General features: G+C 35.9%; 3 protein-coding genes across 4 annotated transcripts; all 3 read right to left on the bottom strand.

The window, feature by feature from the left end:
* Positions 1-10: 10 nt before the first annotated feature.
* LOC111212566 (pentatricopeptide repeat-containing protein At5g56310-like) lies at positions 11-1,731 on the bottom strand. The gene has a single exon (XM_022714120.2). It carries the CDS (start codon positions 1,644-1,646, stop codon positions 15-17), a length of 1,632 nt encoding a protein of 543 aa, XP_022569841.2. The 5' UTR covers positions 1,647-1,731; the 3' UTR covers positions 11-14.
* Positions 1,732-2,389: 658 nt separating this feature from the next.
* On the bottom strand, positions 2,390-4,941 carry LOC106387431 (gibberellic acid methyltransferase 2-like). 2 transcript variants are annotated; one of them, XM_022714125.2, is made up of 4 exons: positions 4,349-4,941; positions 3,555-3,842; positions 3,403-3,435; positions 2,390-2,953 (listed from the first exon to the last, which is right to left on the bottom strand). In XM_022714125.2, exons 1-4 carry the CDS (start codon positions 4,850-4,852, stop codon positions 2,588-2,590), a joined length of 1,191 nt encoding a protein of 396 aa, XP_022569846.2. In that variant the 5' UTR covers positions 4,853-4,941; the 3' UTR covers positions 2,390-2,587. The 2 variants fall into 2 exon arrangements, with proteins under 2 accessions (XP_022569846.2, XP_013682749.3); XM_013827295.3 differs by lacking the exon at positions 3,403-3,435 and having other exon boundaries at positions 4,349-4,940.
* A 7,452-nt stretch (positions 4,942-12,393) lies between these two features.
* LOC111197697 (peroxisome biogenesis protein 5-like) lies at positions 12,394-17,677 on the bottom strand. The gene is made up of 15 exons (XM_022714139.2): positions 17,405-17,677; positions 17,130-17,258; positions 16,898-17,030; positions 16,437-16,630; positions 15,797-16,054; positions 15,378-15,497; positions 14,935-15,096; positions 14,419-14,600; positions 13,799-14,033; positions 13,643-13,727; positions 13,426-13,535; positions 13,111-13,335; positions 12,952-13,017; positions 12,763-12,857; positions 12,394-12,681 (listed from the first exon to the last, which is right to left on the bottom strand). Exons 1-15 carry the CDS (start codon positions 17,522-17,524, stop codon positions 12,603-12,605), a joined length of 2,193 nt encoding a protein of 730 aa, XP_022569860.1. The 5' UTR covers positions 17,525-17,677; the 3' UTR covers positions 12,394-12,602.
* Between the last annotated feature and the right edge of the window lie 477 nt (positions 17,678-18,154).

Here is an 18,154-nt window from a genome sequence, read left to right on the forward strand (position 1 = left end):
TCACAAAAGCTGTCTCAAATTTCATTGCTCTGTATTTGCAAATTAATCTCTTGTAGAAGTTCATGAATCTTTACAGCATGAGGATGTGAAAAATCACCAGAGATAAATCTATATACTCTGTTTTCAACTACAATAGAGCTTTCACCAGCCATCTTCTTCACACCAATCCCTTTCATCATCTTCCTCATCATCCTCGACTCCTCCCACTTTCCTAAATCAGCGTACAAATTGGCTAAAAGCATATAGTTACCGCTGTTACTCGGTTCCAACTTAATCAGCTGATTCAAAGCTCTTTCTCCAAGCTCAACATCATGATGAACATTCGAAGCAGCAAGAAGAGATCCCCATATTGCAGCATTAGCTTCAAAGGGCATGGTTTTAGAAACTTCTTCGGCTTCTTTGAGCTTACCTGCTCGTCCTAGCAAATCGATCAAGCATCCAAAATGCTCAATGTTGGGTTCAATCCCGTACTCTAATCTCATTGAGGTAAACAAACGTTTTCCAAGATCAACCAAACCGACATGGCTGCAAGCTGAAAGAACAGCAATGAAAGTAACACTGTTTGGTTGCACGCCTGCTTTAACCATACGGTTAAACATCGTTAAGGCTTCACCTCCAAGCCCGTGTGTAGCCAGTCCTGTAATGATAGTCGTCCAAGTAACCACGTTTCTCTCACTAACCCTCTCAAACACCTCCAACGCCTTTGCTATATTCCCTGACTTCGCATACATATCAATGAGTGCGTTGTTCAACGAAACACCTCTCTCCATCCTTCGGTGATCAACGTAGCTACATATTCTTTCTCCCAATTCGAGCGAGCCGAGATCAGCACAAGCTGAGAGTGCTGCCAAAAGCGTAACTTCATCAGGCTCAACATTCTCCATCACCATTCTCTGAAACACTTCAATAGCTTCAGTAGCTCGTCCCTTCTTCGCGTAAGCCGAGATCACACAAGTCCAAGAAACAACATTTCTTACCCAACAAGGCATCATCTCCAGCAACCTCCTCGCTTCATCCACCTCACCCACTTTTCCACACCCAGCTAATAACGCGTTCCAAACAGTCACGTCTCTAACAGGCATTTCATCGAACACCTTACGTGCATCTCTCAACCCGCCGCTTGAACAGTACATTTGAATCAAACTTGTAACAACATGGACACTTGAATCAAACCCAGAAACCACTGTCTGGGAATGAACCTGTCTCCCAAACCAAACATCAGATAACCGAACAGCAATTTTCAACGCAAAAGGGAAAGTAAACGTGTCGGGCTTCGGACATAAAGACCAGAACTTTCTGTAAACCAGAACCGCCACTGAGTGCGCGTTGGGTTCGTCGACGAGAGACAGAGCTCTGATCATGGTGTTGTGGAGATAAGTGTTGGGAAATGGCTGGTGGGTGAATACAGAGTAAGCGTATGGGAGATGTCCAGCATTGGAACACGCCTCGATGAGTTTGGCAACGATGAGGTTGTCTTTGTGCAAACCAGTTATAATCATGGAACAATGAGCTTGCTTTAATGTTTTGAGGTTGGTTCCTTGGGTTTTTAGAGAGGAAAGGAACCGGTTTATGTCCGATAGAGTGGAACTTCGGCGAATATGTAGCTGACATGGGATAAAGCTCTGTGCAGTGATTCGTCGCCACATTCTACTATCCTTTTGGACAGAACTGTGGAAAGTTGAGTTTTTAACTTTTAAACGTACATTTTAATTTCATGAACCACCAAGAAAAGTGATGGTCAAACAATATTAATTATATCTTTTGACTAGACAAACCATATGGTTAACATGATATAACACATATCCATTTAAATATGTATTATGGTTGATATTAATCATAATTTTTATTGTTATGTACTTACGGGAAGTTGGAATCTAATCCAATATAATGAAAAACTATGTTTTATTTTTAAAAAATTGACACAATCCTAATCCTAACTAATGCAATGACAAATAAATTGATAAAAATAAAATAAATCAATTATCATATGAATTTTTTATTATTATTAAATTGATCTAGACACCTAGTTTAATTAAAAACTTCTTATTTTCTTAAAGATAAACGTGTATTCCGAACCCAAAAAAAAAATACTAATCAAAAGAGTGGGCACTATGCAGTTATCAGCTACCTTGTTATCTTAATTTTTTTTTTTTGGTCAATTTATCTTTATCTTATTAGAAAGTTAGAAACATATCGAGGGGACTAATGAACCAATTCAGATTTAAAGTTTTTGGAAAGGTAATATAACCTTTTAAGAATTTTTAACTCAGTCTATTAGTGTGTTTATACATAAATAAAATTATAAAAATGATGCTTTATGCTTACAAGATATTCAGTTTGTTAAATTCGATATGCATGGCTTGATTACACTAAACTTGGCTTGGTTCGGTTTTTGCAGTATTAAATAATCTCTTTTGGCTTATAATGTCCAACCCTACATGTTCCATATACACGTACCCCAATTCCAGTTTACATTCTCCAGCAAGTAAACGCGACACACATTCATATATATTAAAACAAACGACAAACCATATATATAGATAAATTCGAACAAACACATTTCATACATAACGCTATAAACATATAATCATTCAATTCGGATGGCAGAAAAAGCGACGACTCCAAAGAAACAAGTTATATGAAGAAATTCTCGGGTTGTAGAAACCCGGTTTTCATATCTTTTGAAGAGCTCATCGCATAGGTCCGGTCCAAGATAGACGTCGACCATAGGACGAATAGCAGCTTGAACCAAGTTGGTCCTGGCTCGTCCGTACGAAACGGGATCTTTTTTCCACTCCTCATGTTTCTCGTCGGAGGATTCAACGATTTTCATGTATTCCATTTTCTCTATCTTGAAACCACCGATACGGTCTATTCCGGCAGCCACTTCCTCCGGACTTCTCATGTACGCCGGTATGTTGAATCCGTCTCTTGTCTCTTCATCTATCAAATCCTTTTATCCAGACAAATCATAAAGCGTTTAACTAGTTTAAGTGTGTGAAAACATATAAAGTTATAAGTTAGCCTTTTGGTAAGGAAAAACTGTGTTTTCAAAATCACGTGAACATGTGTGTTTGGCGGTTGTAGCACACTGTTATACTAAAACAAACATAACACGTTACATTTTAATGGTATTCGCCATCAAATTTAGCTGATTTGAGAAATTTCTATGCATTTTTTAAAGCAGGTGGTAAAAAGTGGTGTTTTAGCAGAAAAAAGAAGTGAAAAGAACATTTTGTTTTGACACCAGCGAAAAGAACAGTTAAAAACTCCAAAACTATCAACTGGAGAGTATCAGGAAAAAAAAAACAAAATATTCACAAAAACAAAACTCAACGGACTACCGTTATAAACAAATTCCTTTGGCAAAGAAAAAAAAACAAATTCGTCATTACCTCTTACCAAGTTAATTAATGCGAAAGCCAGAAACGGTCCACTAGAGATAAAAAGTGAGACGTCATCTTGAACAGTTATGTAATGAAAACATGAAAGATACCATGCATTTGCATATATACATATTATGCACCCACACGTGTGTATACAGATAAATTTACCTCATCTATTAAATCTTGCCAAGCTTGTTCCATGGTTGTTGTGAAAGGATGTTTGGCTCGAGTATCCTGATCACCAAATTGACTACTTGAACCTGAAGGACGACCACCCATTAATACAAACAACACTCCTCCCTCCACCATTTCTTCTTTCCGACACTTCAAGAAATCATCCAAATCTTTGTCTGATTGCTCTGTGTATGCATCAACCACTTCTTTCTTCGCCCCTTCGATCCACGTTTTCCCTTTGTTCCATGTTCTTGACCCTTTCTCCAGTACTTTCTCCGGTATCTACAATACCCAAAATGATCTCTCTTTCAATGCACAAATTTTAGAAATGGTTTATACGTAAAGCCATGAGACGTATATCTCAAATATCAGAAACATTTTAGAACCTTGTTCTCATGGTATTATGTTATTGTTTTGAGAGTAATAAAACTAATTATTCAAAATAATTATATTCTTCGAACATGTAGAGTATACATTCCTTAATAAAGTCAAATTGCCCTTGTAAATTCATTTGGATTCTGGATATTCTTCATTGTAATTGAGAATATAACACATGCAATATATTTCTTACCACCAGACCGAGTATAATAATCATCTTAACATATAAAAACATTATAATTAAGTCAAATGCCCTTGTAAATTAAGTTGGATGATGGATATTCTTCATTTTAGTTGTGAATATAACACATGCACTCTATTTCCTACCACAGGGCACAGACCAAGTATAATAATTAATCTTAAACATATATAAACATTATAATATAAAACATTATTAGTATGTATTTGACCTGAGAGAGCCAATGTAGAGCACTTAAGCTCACAGCGACATGGATCGTTCCTCTCGGGAAAAGCCGGTCATAGAACGAGCCAGCGACGCCGCCGGCGAAATATTTGGACGAATCAACTTTCTGTTTCTCAGACAACAATCTAAACAACATGTTGAAGTCATTACTAGGCAAATCACAGAAAAAAGCCTCAAACTCCAGCGATCCACCACCGTACACCGTAGTGAATAGCTGACGTAAAGTCTCAACCACCGTATCCACGGTATCGAAAGTGTTGGAGCCGGTGGCGCAGCCAAGGTCAGCTATTCTGATGATCGGAGAGGTGAAGAGTTTGATGGATTGGAGAGATGAGATAAGGATTGGTTTGCATAAGGTTATAGCCAAAGCTTGGCAATCGGAATTGTTGACGTAGCTGACGTCACCTTCACCGCCTTGCATACATAGTACACGGTGGAGACTGGTGGAGGTCCAGTCTTTTGCCGTTACTGGAAGACTTGGTGACTCCATTGGTTAATATTCTATTGGATAATTGTAAAAGAGACAAAAGAAAAAAGAGAGAGAGATAGTTTCTGGTTGTGGAGTTACAAAGCTTAGATGAGGCTTTGTATTTATACCCAGCGCGCATATACATATTGACATACACACATTAAGCATGCACATTCGATATAATTCTTTGACATTGGAGTTGGTGAATGGTCGTTATTTATATTTTACAAAAGTCATTCTTGTATATTTTAGTACTGGAAAGCGTTACATGTTTACATACATAAATATGTTGTTTTTTCTACAAATTATAATTATTGGACCATTATCGGTTTGTATGTGTCATTTGGCATAGAATCATGGTAATATTTTATGTATTTTTTTTTGGTCTAAATGTTAAGAAATATTTTTATGTATTACTTTAGAATAATTATGTAGAATTCAGTTTTATCGGATGTTTGCAAAAAAAAAGTTATCATGTGAAATTTCTATTGTTATTATGTATATATCATACACACCATTCAAATTTTGTGTCGTTCAAGTTTATCTGATTTTTTTTTCAGAAATATACACATGGCCTTAACAAAAAAATAACATACTGTATAGTACAAGAGATTTGATGGTTTTATCAATTATAGCAGTTTTTATTAGAATTTTTAAGAAATTTGAAAGATAACCAAGTTCTGTGTCTAATGGTTTATTTTTGTATGTTTAGTGTATACCAGTGTCGATTTTTGAGTTTGATTCCCGCATTTGTTAGTTTGTGTTTGGGTTTCGGTCTACGGAATAAACATAGTGAATTGTAAGATACGCTGGGTTCATCATGTGGCGATAGTTAGAAAATATTCAAACATGAGTCAAACAATAGTATTACGTTTTCTAACAAAATCTACTTTATAATATTAAATTTGTTTTTAGGACTGATGGATAACCGATAGGTTCATAAAAAAAATTTCGAAAGATGACAAAAATATACAATGCGGAAAATACGGTACAGACAGAAGTAGATATACATAATTAATTGATGGAAGCGAATAAGCAACTAATTCGCACACGTAACAAAATAAAAGAATTATAATATTTTGGTAATTGTGTGTTTCTGAATATTCGCGTAGAATAATGAGATATATTAATTTATTTTTATTTTTCGTTTAAATATTTTGAATTGTTTTAGCTTTATACGTAAAGTCGTTCATTATTGGACCGAATGTATATATTAGTTGTTTTTTTTTTGTTGTATATTTGTTGGTAAGAAAATTGTATTTTGTTTGTTTTCACCGAAGTTTTGTTTCATTGTTGTTCATGCATGGCAGAAACGTTTGGTACATGCACCATCAATAATTTGTATGAAAACAGACGTTATGAAATAAATATAGTAATTAAGGGGAAATATAATAATTAAGGATTATTTTGTAGAAAAGAAATAGTATGGAAATAAATGTGTTAAACAATGACGCAAATTGTGTGGTCTACTTAATTTAATCTTAAAATTCAACACAAAAAATCTTCAGTTGCTGAATATTTTTATGCTCAGTCAAAGCAAAGGTATTCTGGAACTTAAATATCACACCTTTTCTTTTTTTTTTTTTTTTTTTTTTTTTTTTTGATTAACCTGGGGGTATCCCAGGTCCATGGAGAGGCCCAGACTAATCCCCAAGGGGAGGTGCAGCCCACGGATAGACCCTCTCTCCGGGTATTCAAATGGGCCCTAAAGCATGGGCCCATATCCGTGTTGGGTGACCAGGATAATTGTGACTTAGTTTCGCGCAGCAGGTGGATCGAACCTGAAACATGTTGGTGTCTCAGCCCCGTCTCCTTACCACTCGACCACAATCACCCGGTCTAAATATCACACCTTTCGCGAAAAGTAATTAACTTAAATTTATACCCTAGACATTTTGAATGTGTTCCACGTAATTTAGATAATTATCTAATGAAATAATATTTTTCCTTGTAGATTTATATGATATAGCTATTATTTATATATATACACGGTCCAACATTCTCAATTTTTTCTTGATGCCTTAAGCTCATTTAAAATTTTATGTCTTTGTTATTCATGTAAAAAAAAATTTATGCTTTATATACAACTAAATTTTTTTGCTTAAAATATGATGTCCTAAGCGGTCGGTTACCTCGCCTATGCTCGAGACCGGCCCTGTCAATGTATAATATAAACCAAATAAATGGGCAGGTAGGTTTACATTGTATATGTAGCGTTATTACGAATGTCTCTGTCTCTCTAGTCTCTACTCTGGATTCGTTTCCTCATTGGATTACATTATAGGACGAGGATCAAAGTTCCTATCTTTTAAGGTTTTTCTTTTTATTTGTAACTTAGGTTTATCTTTATTTATCTAGAAAGAAATGGTCTTTTATAAATCCAGCCTTATTTTCCTCACTTCATCTACGAATTAATTAACCTTATTTAGATATTGCTTGTAATGGATAGGTTATTAGCATAAGTAGACAAAAGATTTCGTGTACGTCTTATGATCTTAGCTGCATTTCACACTATATATACAATTGTTTTCGCAAAATGTGAATTTATAACAAAAACTGAATGAAACGTACTCTAAATCATCTCTCTTTTTTTTATAACATCTCCCTAAATCATCTCTTTATATTGTTATGGCAGAACCTAATTAAAGTAGAGTGAGTTTCATTGTTTCTTCTTTGATTGGACGACTAACGAAAAGATTGTTTATCAAAAATAAGAAAGTTTGAGTTATAAAGGTTTTGAATGGTATATGTGGTGCCCTGGTGGTTGATAGTTTACATCCATAGACTATATATAGTTAACTGTCTTTGGTTTTTGAATTTATAATATGTAGTTTATTTAGCTTGATAATCATAACTTTTGTCACGAACGCTACTTTGCGATTTGCGACTTCTTGATCTCATACCTTCAGATTAGACTTATTTACTCTCTAGCTAGTTTTAGTTTTTGTCTCCATATAAACCCTTTTCGCCTCTCACAGCTTCAACATCGTTGCATGTTCATATTACAGGTTCTAAATCAATTATAGAAGACAGTTTGCATTCGCTGTTTCTTTAAATCGTGGGTCATGTTTCTTTAAATATTTCGTACTTTAGAAACTCTGGTTTGGTGTAACTTGTGTCTATGTTCGCTTTCCAGTTAATCTTCAGATGGATCGAGTGATATAGTACTTTGTTTTGCGTTGTCATGTAGAAAATAATTTGCGTTTTTAACTAGTAAATATACCTTTTATATCATCTCGCTTTTTAGATTTAGATCGGACATTGAATTATTTTTTTTTGTTGGTTTGATGCCTTAAATGGAAAATAAAGACACTTTATAAGATGAAAGATCACTAATCTTATGAGTCGCAAGAGCTATGGATCGATGCCGTAACCAACTGACTTTCCGGTTTGGATAAAAACTTTAATCGCGCCCATATACGCAACGTCCATAGGTACATATCAATACCTAAAAAAAACTAAAGCGACTTGGGATAAACAACTTTTACAGAAAATGGACCTTTGACTTCGTATGGAGGTTTTAGATGATGAAATGGTTCTTTATTACACCTATATAGAGTGATTTAAGAGTTGTCAATGTCCTCTTTTCAATCGATGGTCCGAATCCCAACTTGCTTCCACCAATTTTTTTGCTTTAAAAATATTGTATAGCCGCCCTATGTGAGCACTTCTAATGACTTTGGCATGACACAGACTTATCCATGGGGAACTATACCAAAAAAATTCTTTAAACTTAGTGAAAGCGCTTTAAACTCTATTTAACATAAAAAAAATTAAACCTTTTTTGTCAACCCAAGAAAAATTTTTTTAACCCTTTCTTTCATTAAACATTATTTCATGAGAACGGCTGTTCCATTCTATATAATTTCAGTGAAGTGAATGATGATAATGTGAAATGGGATATATAACGTTATACGAACAAAAGGAGAAAATTTATAGAGAATATTGAGGTCTGGACTAAACGACTTTCTAATATTATATACTAATAAAAATTCAGTATTGCAAATCTCTTAATAAGTTTTTTTTTTTGGAACACCTCTTCATAAGATTTAAAACACCAATAAAACATACTAAACCAACATTTTAGTTAATTATTTTAAAATTAAATAAAATATGTTAGAGCATCAGCATTAGTGAACCCCTTGGAAGGGGTTCACAAAGCATTTTTTTATTATTATTTTTTTTCTGTTTGATTTTTGTTTTTAAAAAAAAAAAAAAAAAAAATTTATAACCGGACCAATCGCGAGCCGCCACGTGTCGTGGGGCCCGCGCTACAGTGATGATCCGGGTTCAGTGCAGTGAACTTCTAAGAGGGAGGTTCATTGCTTTTGTTTATTTTAATATTTTTTTTTTTTCGAAAACTGTGTGAACTCCCCATGGAGTTCACTAATCAAGATGCTCTTATTACATCAAAAGGAAAAGACTATCTATCACATCAAACTCAAGTGATTCGTTTTTCTGAGGTGTGAACACCAAAGGCGTACGTGGTGGACCGGTTTAGATCCATGACTGATCCCTAACAAGCCTCGTCTGGCTGTACCATCACATAACTGTCAGGTCTATCACTACATCCTATAACTCTTGAAACGGATTATGCTCTTTGAATAGATCGATCGTTGATGACAGCCTAATGGGTTAGACACACAATTGACTGGTCTACTGAAATGGGTTAAATGAAATAAAATGCCTAGGTTTTTTTTTTGATCAAAAAAAAATAAAAAAAAAATGCCTAGGTTTATAAACATTTATTTTTAGTTTCTGCCTACATTTTGATAAACATTAAAAATTGATTATGAATATAATGACTACGACACCAAAATTAAGAATCAAATTTAGAAATCTTAATTCTTGAATTCTTTTATATTTTATGAGATAACCCGCAAGATAATCGAATTAACATGAGCCACGAGACTAAGAAAATTGACTCTCAAACTAACTGAAGTTGAACTCAAACCTAACCAAGAGTATACTGTTTATAATATTCTACATGCATGTGTCTTTCAGCTAAAACTAATTTCCGAGAGGTGAGAGGGAGGGGGGGGGGAGAGGGGGGGGGGGGGGGGGGGGGGGGGGGTGGTGGTTACATGAATGTGTCTTTCAACTAAAACTAATTTCCCAGAGGTGAGAGGGGGGAGGGGGGGGGGGGGGGGGGGACCGGAAACTCAAACTAATTTCCAAACTAAATTGAATCGAAATATGATATGAAATAAAATGTTATAAGTTATGGAATAATATATGTCCTACTCTGGTACCATGTAGGGGATAGTGTTCCAAATTCTTGCATCAAATGAAACTTAGCCACGAAGACGACAGTATATATTATATATATTTATATTAATTTTTTTTTATAAATTTATATTGAGCCAATGTTATGCAAGAATCGAAATATGATATGAAATAAAATGTTATAAGTTATGGAATAATATATGTCCTACTCTGGTACCATGTAGGGGATAGTGTTCCAAATTCTTGCATCAAATGAAACTTAGCCACGAAGACGACATTATATATTATATATATTTATATTAAAAAAAATTATAAATTTATATTGAGCCAATGTATATTCATGTAATTCCAGGTATAATTTGATTGGTCCATCATATTGCAGCCATATCTTCAACCTTGGTATAAATCCCCATATAGTTAGACCTCATCAAACCATGAAACTTTTATATATTAAAAGGACACTTTACAGCACAGTGAAATGAACCAATGATTATATGTATAATAGTATAATACTGTATTGATTCAAAACCAAGTTTCTTTTCCATCATTGACACTACAAAAAGTCTTCACCAAATATATATGCGCATTTCTCAGATAAAGTGAAACCACTTATATGAAAACTATATTCTATTTTTTGTGTGTGCGACTGAATTGCGTGCTGAAAAAAATCCATCAGTCATAAAAGTAAGAAATTTTTATTTAAGGAACTGTAGCTACGTACTCTCATTAGCTATATAGTGTACAGGTATAGAATGAGACTGCGATGGCTATAGAGTATAGATAGTTAGAACCCTACGAAGCACGTGATGAGTTGGTCAGAACTCAGAACCATACTGTAACACTACTGTACTAGTGATCGTTTCATTGGCTATATTGCGACAGCTACTTCTGTTAGGCTGTACGCAATCGGTTGGTTAGTCTGGTTAAAGTTTGGTCTGAAAAGTGTGATAAAACATAATATCTACAGTTACATAGAAGAATGTAAGAGAAAATTTGTAAATTAACAGAACGAATGGCTACATGGCTTTTCAAAGCATCTTCTCATGTATGCTCTTGATTTTCTACGTTTACTTGTATTAGCTCAATAGCCGTCTAAAACCCAAACTCATCTCCTTGGAAATTAAAGTTTAATTTCCAGTTGATTATATATTAAACTTTTCAAGTTCAAAAAAATTTAACATATGTATATGTGTCGGTATAGCTATTGCCTATTGTGGTGTTTATTGCAAGTGACTCGTGGTCGTAGGTACGCTTAAGCATGGGAGTGTCTTAGTACTACTGTCTACAAACTCGAGCGATCGAGCACATACCCATCAAACATTCAAACTCAACAACAAAGTCTACTGTCTTTGTAATAAGTGGTTCTTGTAAGTTTTTTTGTTTTTGGTAAAAATGTTAAAATTTATTACCATTTTCAATTTTTTTGGTTCTTGTAAGTTGTAACCACAATTCTTGTAAAACGAAAAACTTGGTAACATTTGCACCAAAAAATCTATTTTCTTGGGTGGCATACGCACGTGTATATGTTATTACCAATTAGAGTTTTAGTTCGCTGTATAAAAAAAAAAAGCAATGTGTAAGCCTTGTGAACTTTAAGCAAGAAAGTTAATTCAAGAAAGCGTCATCATTCTCATTTTTTTTTCTGAAGCTCTGCTTTAACTTTCAATAATTGACTGGTATAACCTACAATGTTTAACGTATAACATTTCGGTGAATGCTTCACCTATGTATATATGCAGCTCTCTCAAAGGGGAACGTGGTAATTATTTATAAAATTTCTTAGGTCTTGAGACGATAACATATTGTTCTGGACCGCATTTTCGGATACTACACGGACGTCTCTTTCCACAATTCCACTCAAAAGCCAAGCTTGTTAGCTTATCCTAGGTCTACGTAGCTACATCTAACATCTTATATAAAAATGCACCCTAATTAATATTTTCGTTATTGTTTATGGTCCACTACCTTCTTCTTCCTTTTGATGATTGTTACCTCTATGGTCTTTTAGGTTTAGGTCCATAGAGGATCCTATTAAATCATCACGTTTTTTCAGGTTTTTAGTGTATTTAGGTCCCATGCATAGCGTTCAAAATATGTAACTAGCTAGTCCACCCATGTACACTTTTTAAGACAAAGACTAGCAATGATTAGCGCAACTAAAAAACAGCTGCTATTTTCATTTTTTTTCTCAACTATTCAAACTAAACATTACACTGGATTCGAATTAGAAGTGGAATGACAGATCAGATACCTTCACATCCCACCACATTTCATTTTGTTTCTCAGTACATTTCTGTAAAAATTGTATTAGTCAGAAGAACGGGACACCACAAAAATGAAATGATTTCTCTTGAAGCATTATTATTAGCACTTCGTGTTATACATTTACCTCTACATAATCATGTATTGGTATATCTACAACATTACGAATGTAATATTAAATCCTTTTTCTTATTTTTTTTCAAGTTCCCGTAAAAGAAATCGACTGTTTAACCGGTAAGGACCACTCGGACTTTCAAGGGTCTGAATCGTCTAGCTTCTCTACTCAAAGCGGGAACTCTTTCTGCAAGAGATCGAGATTCCTTGCCTCACAAGCTTCGATTAGGTCATGTCTTGACGCACAGCTACATAAAGTTTTAACACAACTTAGAAAAGTTTCAAACGACATAAATAGATTTTTCTAGTTCAGAAGCTTTAATACATACCTTAACGAGAGCCTCAAGTATTGCCAAGCGTTATCTGCCTTAGGATTCATCGCAAGGGCACGAACATAATAAGGGATTGATTCTTTGTACATCCCCTGTTACATTTAGAAATTACACAATAGCATACAAAACTCACGTTAGTTCCAGTACAAACATTTGCTTCTGATACAAAGTTACAAGAACTCGAACCTGGTTTGCGTAACTGATCCCCATATTTGCCCAAGCACGAACATAATTAGGTTTTAAATCCAGAGCCTGCCAGTAGAGAAACAGAACACGAAAGTTAAACAGTAAGAGACACAACGAAATTTTGGAGTAGCTTTGAGTTCTGTACATCGAATAGTTTACCTGTTGATAAGCAGATATGGCATCAGCACTCTGGACGCTGTTGGCTTGAGTTGCGCCAAGCTTATTCCAAAGAGAATAATCGTTTGGTTTCAACTGTAAAGCTGTTTGGAAGGAAGTAATTGCTCTATCGAATTCCCTTGACAGATTGAAGAGAACACCTAGCACTATATGCACATCGGCGTCCTCAGGATTCATCTGAGAGGCTTCAGTGAATAATCTAGCAATCTGTTTATACATTGGAGAAGGAATAGTGTTTCAATACAACTATGAGATGAGATTTGACTGAGGAGAATTTACAAGAGGAATGGCACTTACATCAGCATGGTATAGGGAATCAGCAAGCTCTGGAGGTGCGATTGATCCATACTTAGGGTGATTCCGCAGCCATCCGTATAAGTACTTCAAAGCAGTTGCTTGCTCCAACTCTGTATTTACAGAGTACAACATATTAGCGTATGGCCACGAGTAGCCATATTGAGCAACAAGATAATGTCGCACAACAAACACATATTGCAAGATTTCAGGCACTGACCGTTGGTATGGCTCACACCAAGCGCCAGAAGCACCTCTAGATTTGAGGGATCGGCCTCCTGTGCCCGCATCATTGCAGCTATTGCCTGCATCCACAATATTAAAAGATTTCAGTAACCCTGTAAATAACGGTTCAGGCAAAATTAATCTTAGTAACCTGTTGATCATCATCGTTCTCTGCGTGTGTAACCCCAAGTAATCTCCAACCTTCAGCATTCTCAGGATTTTTCATAACCTCAGCTTCTAGAGCAAGCGCTGCTTCACTCAGAAGTCCTTTGCGGAACAATTCCTGCCCTTCTTTCATCGGTTCAGGGTGACCCACATAAGGATTCATGTCAGAGAAGACGTATACACCACTATTTTGTTTTTCAGCATTTTTTTCAGTAAGAAACCTGGAGAGGGAAAGACTTATGTTAGATTGACTTGAAAGCCGAAGATGCATGTTGGTTAAGCATTGTGTTAAGATCTCCATAGATAAAAACAGAAGGAGGTAATCAAACATAACCCTTGACTAACTAGGCAAAGTATCAATTGTACAATGAAACGTAAAACTTAGCTATAGAAAAGGAATTGCATAGTTGTGAAGTTTCTGTCTACGTAAACAACAAGAAACCAGAGAAAATTGCACAGGAGAGAAGTGAATAAACGACTTAAATGATTTAAGAAATAGAATTGGAGAGGGACCATTTAATTAGTTGATTCTTAAAATTTGTGAACGCACAAAGCACAAAGAAAAAGACAACTTATAAAAGATCCATTAAATAATAATGAACTTACTCATCATAAGCATTTGCCCATGCATCAGCCGAACTCCCACCCGCGGGCCCTTCAGCAAATTCATCTACCCAGTCATCAACATTCAACTTTGAAAACTCATTAACCCATTGGTCCTCAGCCGATTCTTGCTGTCGGTTAGCGGAAGCAAACTCATCAGCCCACTGTTCTGGTCCACGTGCAAGCTACACGCACCAAAATAAAAAGCTTACGTTAGATGCAGGATGATGCTTATAATCGAAAGGAAAAGAGACAATATGTTGTAGCTAAACTTTCTACCATGTCAGAGACATCAGATTCTCTAAGTAATAAGGAACCATTTTACTGGAAAGAAGTGTACAGAGAAATCTACGCTCCGCCTTTCCACTACATTGCATTTCTAAAATACAAAATGCAGGAGATCCACAACAACAGCTAAGCTATGCAAGAACGGAATAACATTAAATCAATTTGCACTAGCGTGCTAACAGTAGCGAGTAGACCCTAAAGCAAAAACATACTTTATTAACCAGTACATACTTTCTCATTGGCAAATTGATCAGCCCAACTTGGCGGCCCCAGATACTGCTGTTCATATTCAGTAGCCCAGTCCCCAGGGGCAGGTCCAGGCTTGACCTCATTCTCATCCATAATGAGTTCACCGCGGCTCATCTTAGAAACAAACTGAAGGAATCTTGAATTCTGCATTCACCAAACACATTTTGCTAGGATTTTAGATAAATCCCAAGAGAACTGCTCAGCACAACATCCTTAAATGCAAAAGCAATTTTTGTGATAGTTTCGGAGATGTTCAAATTCTGGGGCACAAGCCCAAACATCGCCCCAAGAAGTTCTCAGCAATGGAAAAAAAAGGGATCAGAACAGTCTAGAAAAAACAGATGTCGTCCAACAGTACAGTCTACTACAAACTTACTTACTGAAACTATGATCAAGGAAATGAAGGAGTTTATTTCTACACCAACCTGAAATTTCGGATTGACATCCTGAGACAGTGTATGGGCAAGCTTACGAGTCTGCTCCATTGCAGCTAAATTTTGCATATTCATACTTCTCATTTGGTTTGACATCAGTTGAGATTGACCCTTCAAAAAAAATTCAACCAAAAAGGAAATAGGTGAGACTCAACGGTTTTCAGAACCTGAAAAGCTAAGGTGCTGTCCAATTAAACGCGAGTCAAACACTGATGAATGATATCACAAAAAAAGTTGCAACAGATTCAGGCTTTTGAACAACTATGCCATGGGAACTAGCAAATCAAAGCCTATACTCAACCAAAAATATAAGTCCTCGATATTCTGTTATACTAACTGCAAGCTTGTTAAACATGAGTCTGGTTTGGACATTCAAATAAAATATATCAGACAATTGAAGGAGAAAGTACCTGCTCGAACTCGGTGGCCCACCCATTCACACCATGCTGTTGCTCAAAAGAGTTGACCCATGCGTCAGGACCCCCATGATTCATCCCATGCTGATGCTGGTCAAATTCAGTCGCCCAACTATCCGCAGGATGTAAACCAGGCTTCGTAACAGCCTGAGACTCATTCCAGTAATCATCTAGCTCCCGAAATCTCCCAGGCATATGACCTCTAGCTTGAATGCCATCATCGATATCTAACGACGACAGTAATGCATTTACCTATAAAAACAACAGAGGACAATATAAGCAGCCAACAATTGAGAAAAGAAGTTGCAAACAACACAAAAATAGAGCAATAGAAGTAAAAGTAACACAACAGCAAGGGTTCTAAACCAAAGCCCTGACCCTCATTTTCATTCTAAAATGTAAGATTTAAAAGCAAATTTAGGATCAAGGAAGCCGGACATAACTATGAATATCATTATTACACTTCATCATAATATTGAATTAATTTTAAATTGCTAAAGAGGGACGACATGAATGATAGAACGCCAAAACGTTAAGCACATATCGTATAGCTAAACTTGACCCTTAAAACCCAAGCTGAAGGCATACAACACAATGATGCAGCTACAGGAAACTATCAGACAAGACAGCAAACCTGAGAATTGATAAATTCTTCTCCCCTGTCGGCAAAAAAATGTCGGGCCATTATGCTACTACGATCACGTATGCATTGTTTGTCACTTTGTGACAATCCCAGAACAGGGACAGGTGCTGGACGAAAGGGAATGCCACCACGGCTACTCTCAACAAATGAATGCAGAAAGTTTGACAAAACTCTTTGAGGGGGTCCTGCAATGGAGAAAACAATTTTAAGCAAGCAAGCACACTTTGACAAAAGCAATAAACAATGACAAGCCAAAACACGAGACGGCCATCAGGGAGAATTTGAAGGAACTCATATGCAGTTCATGCTTTTCTTCCTACAACTAAAGATGTTTACTTTGTGATTGAAGATGTTACCATTCATTCAACATCAAAACCACAATCTCAATCCATTTTGTACCCGGCTCTAAATACATATGATAGGAAAAGTAAGAGTGAAATAAGATCAGAAACCTTCAAATGTGGGCTGGACAGGCTCATACATAGGTCCCATGGGAGGCATAGGTCCACCACGCTGAACTTCATCCCAAGCTGCACCCAGACCATTCTGATCTACAGATCGAAAGCCACGGAAGAACTCTGTTCCCTGATAATTAACAGACCCATCAGAAAGGTATATAATCAGTAAATGCTACAACTTTATTAAAAAAACAAAAAGAGTCAAAATTTGCATAACATTAATAACCTGAGCACCAGGCTGGAGAAGAGGCTGATCTAACTCAGAACCAGGAAGTGAGCTTAAGTGTTGGTCCTGAGAGTAAAACTGAGGCCCGGGACCTGAACTGGTGGCATTAGGTATCTCCTTGAGCCTTTCCTGCCCCCCACCAAAATCATAAATCAAAGTCAGAGATTACGTAACGCTTTTAGCGATAAGGACAAACAATATCTAAACCCCTCAATTGAAGAATACGATCTCGAATTCGACTTTGTTCAGCATGAAACTGGATCAAGAAGCTAAACCTGAGTTTTGGAAGAGGAACCAAGTAGCGCGTTGGTGAGAGCACCGAGGGGGTTGGAAGAAGAAGAAGAGCCGGGAACTGCGCAGGCAGCTCCGCCGTTGACGAGGTCTCTCATCGCCATGCTGTCAAGTGATTACCACTCCGCCGCAATAACCGTCGTCGAGACTGATTAGAATTGGTTCCTCCGTCCTCTGATCACCTCCTCCCAAATCGCAATCTATCGTTCCTTCTCTCGTGGCGGTGTATTATTTTCTTTTTTTGTGTTTCTTTGTTTATCGATTATATTTATTTATTTATATATTATCCACACCACACACATTTTTAGGTTCACCAACGCATTTCTTTTTAATATTTTTGAAAAACAATTTAACTTTATTATCCATTGTGAAAACTGTATTTTTGTGAATAACAATATTTTAATATGCATTATGTTGCAATTTGCAAATAATATTTTTATTTTTATTAAAAGTGAAAGAATTCAACATTTTGTTGCAATTTGCAAATAACTTTTGTCCAATTTATATGAATCTATCTATATTATTGTGATTTTTTGCGTTCGAACTCTCGTATTAAAAATTAGAGTAAATAATGTTATTTATACTTTTAATGAGTAAAATATATAAATTAGTCATAAAATAAAAAATGAATTAAAATTTTTTGATTAGATCTAAAAAGTATATTTTAAAATAAAAAGATAATGTCTAACATATTGGTTTCAATTGGTAACCACACTTTTAGAGAAAAATAATGG

This window comes from Brassica napus, chromosome A3 (assembly GCF_020379485.1).
Source record: "Brassica napus cultivar Da-Ae chromosome A3, Da-Ae, whole genome shotgun sequence".
Classification (NCBI taxonomy): Eukaryota; Viridiplantae; Streptophyta; class Magnoliopsida; order Brassicales; family Brassicaceae; genus Brassica; species Brassica napus.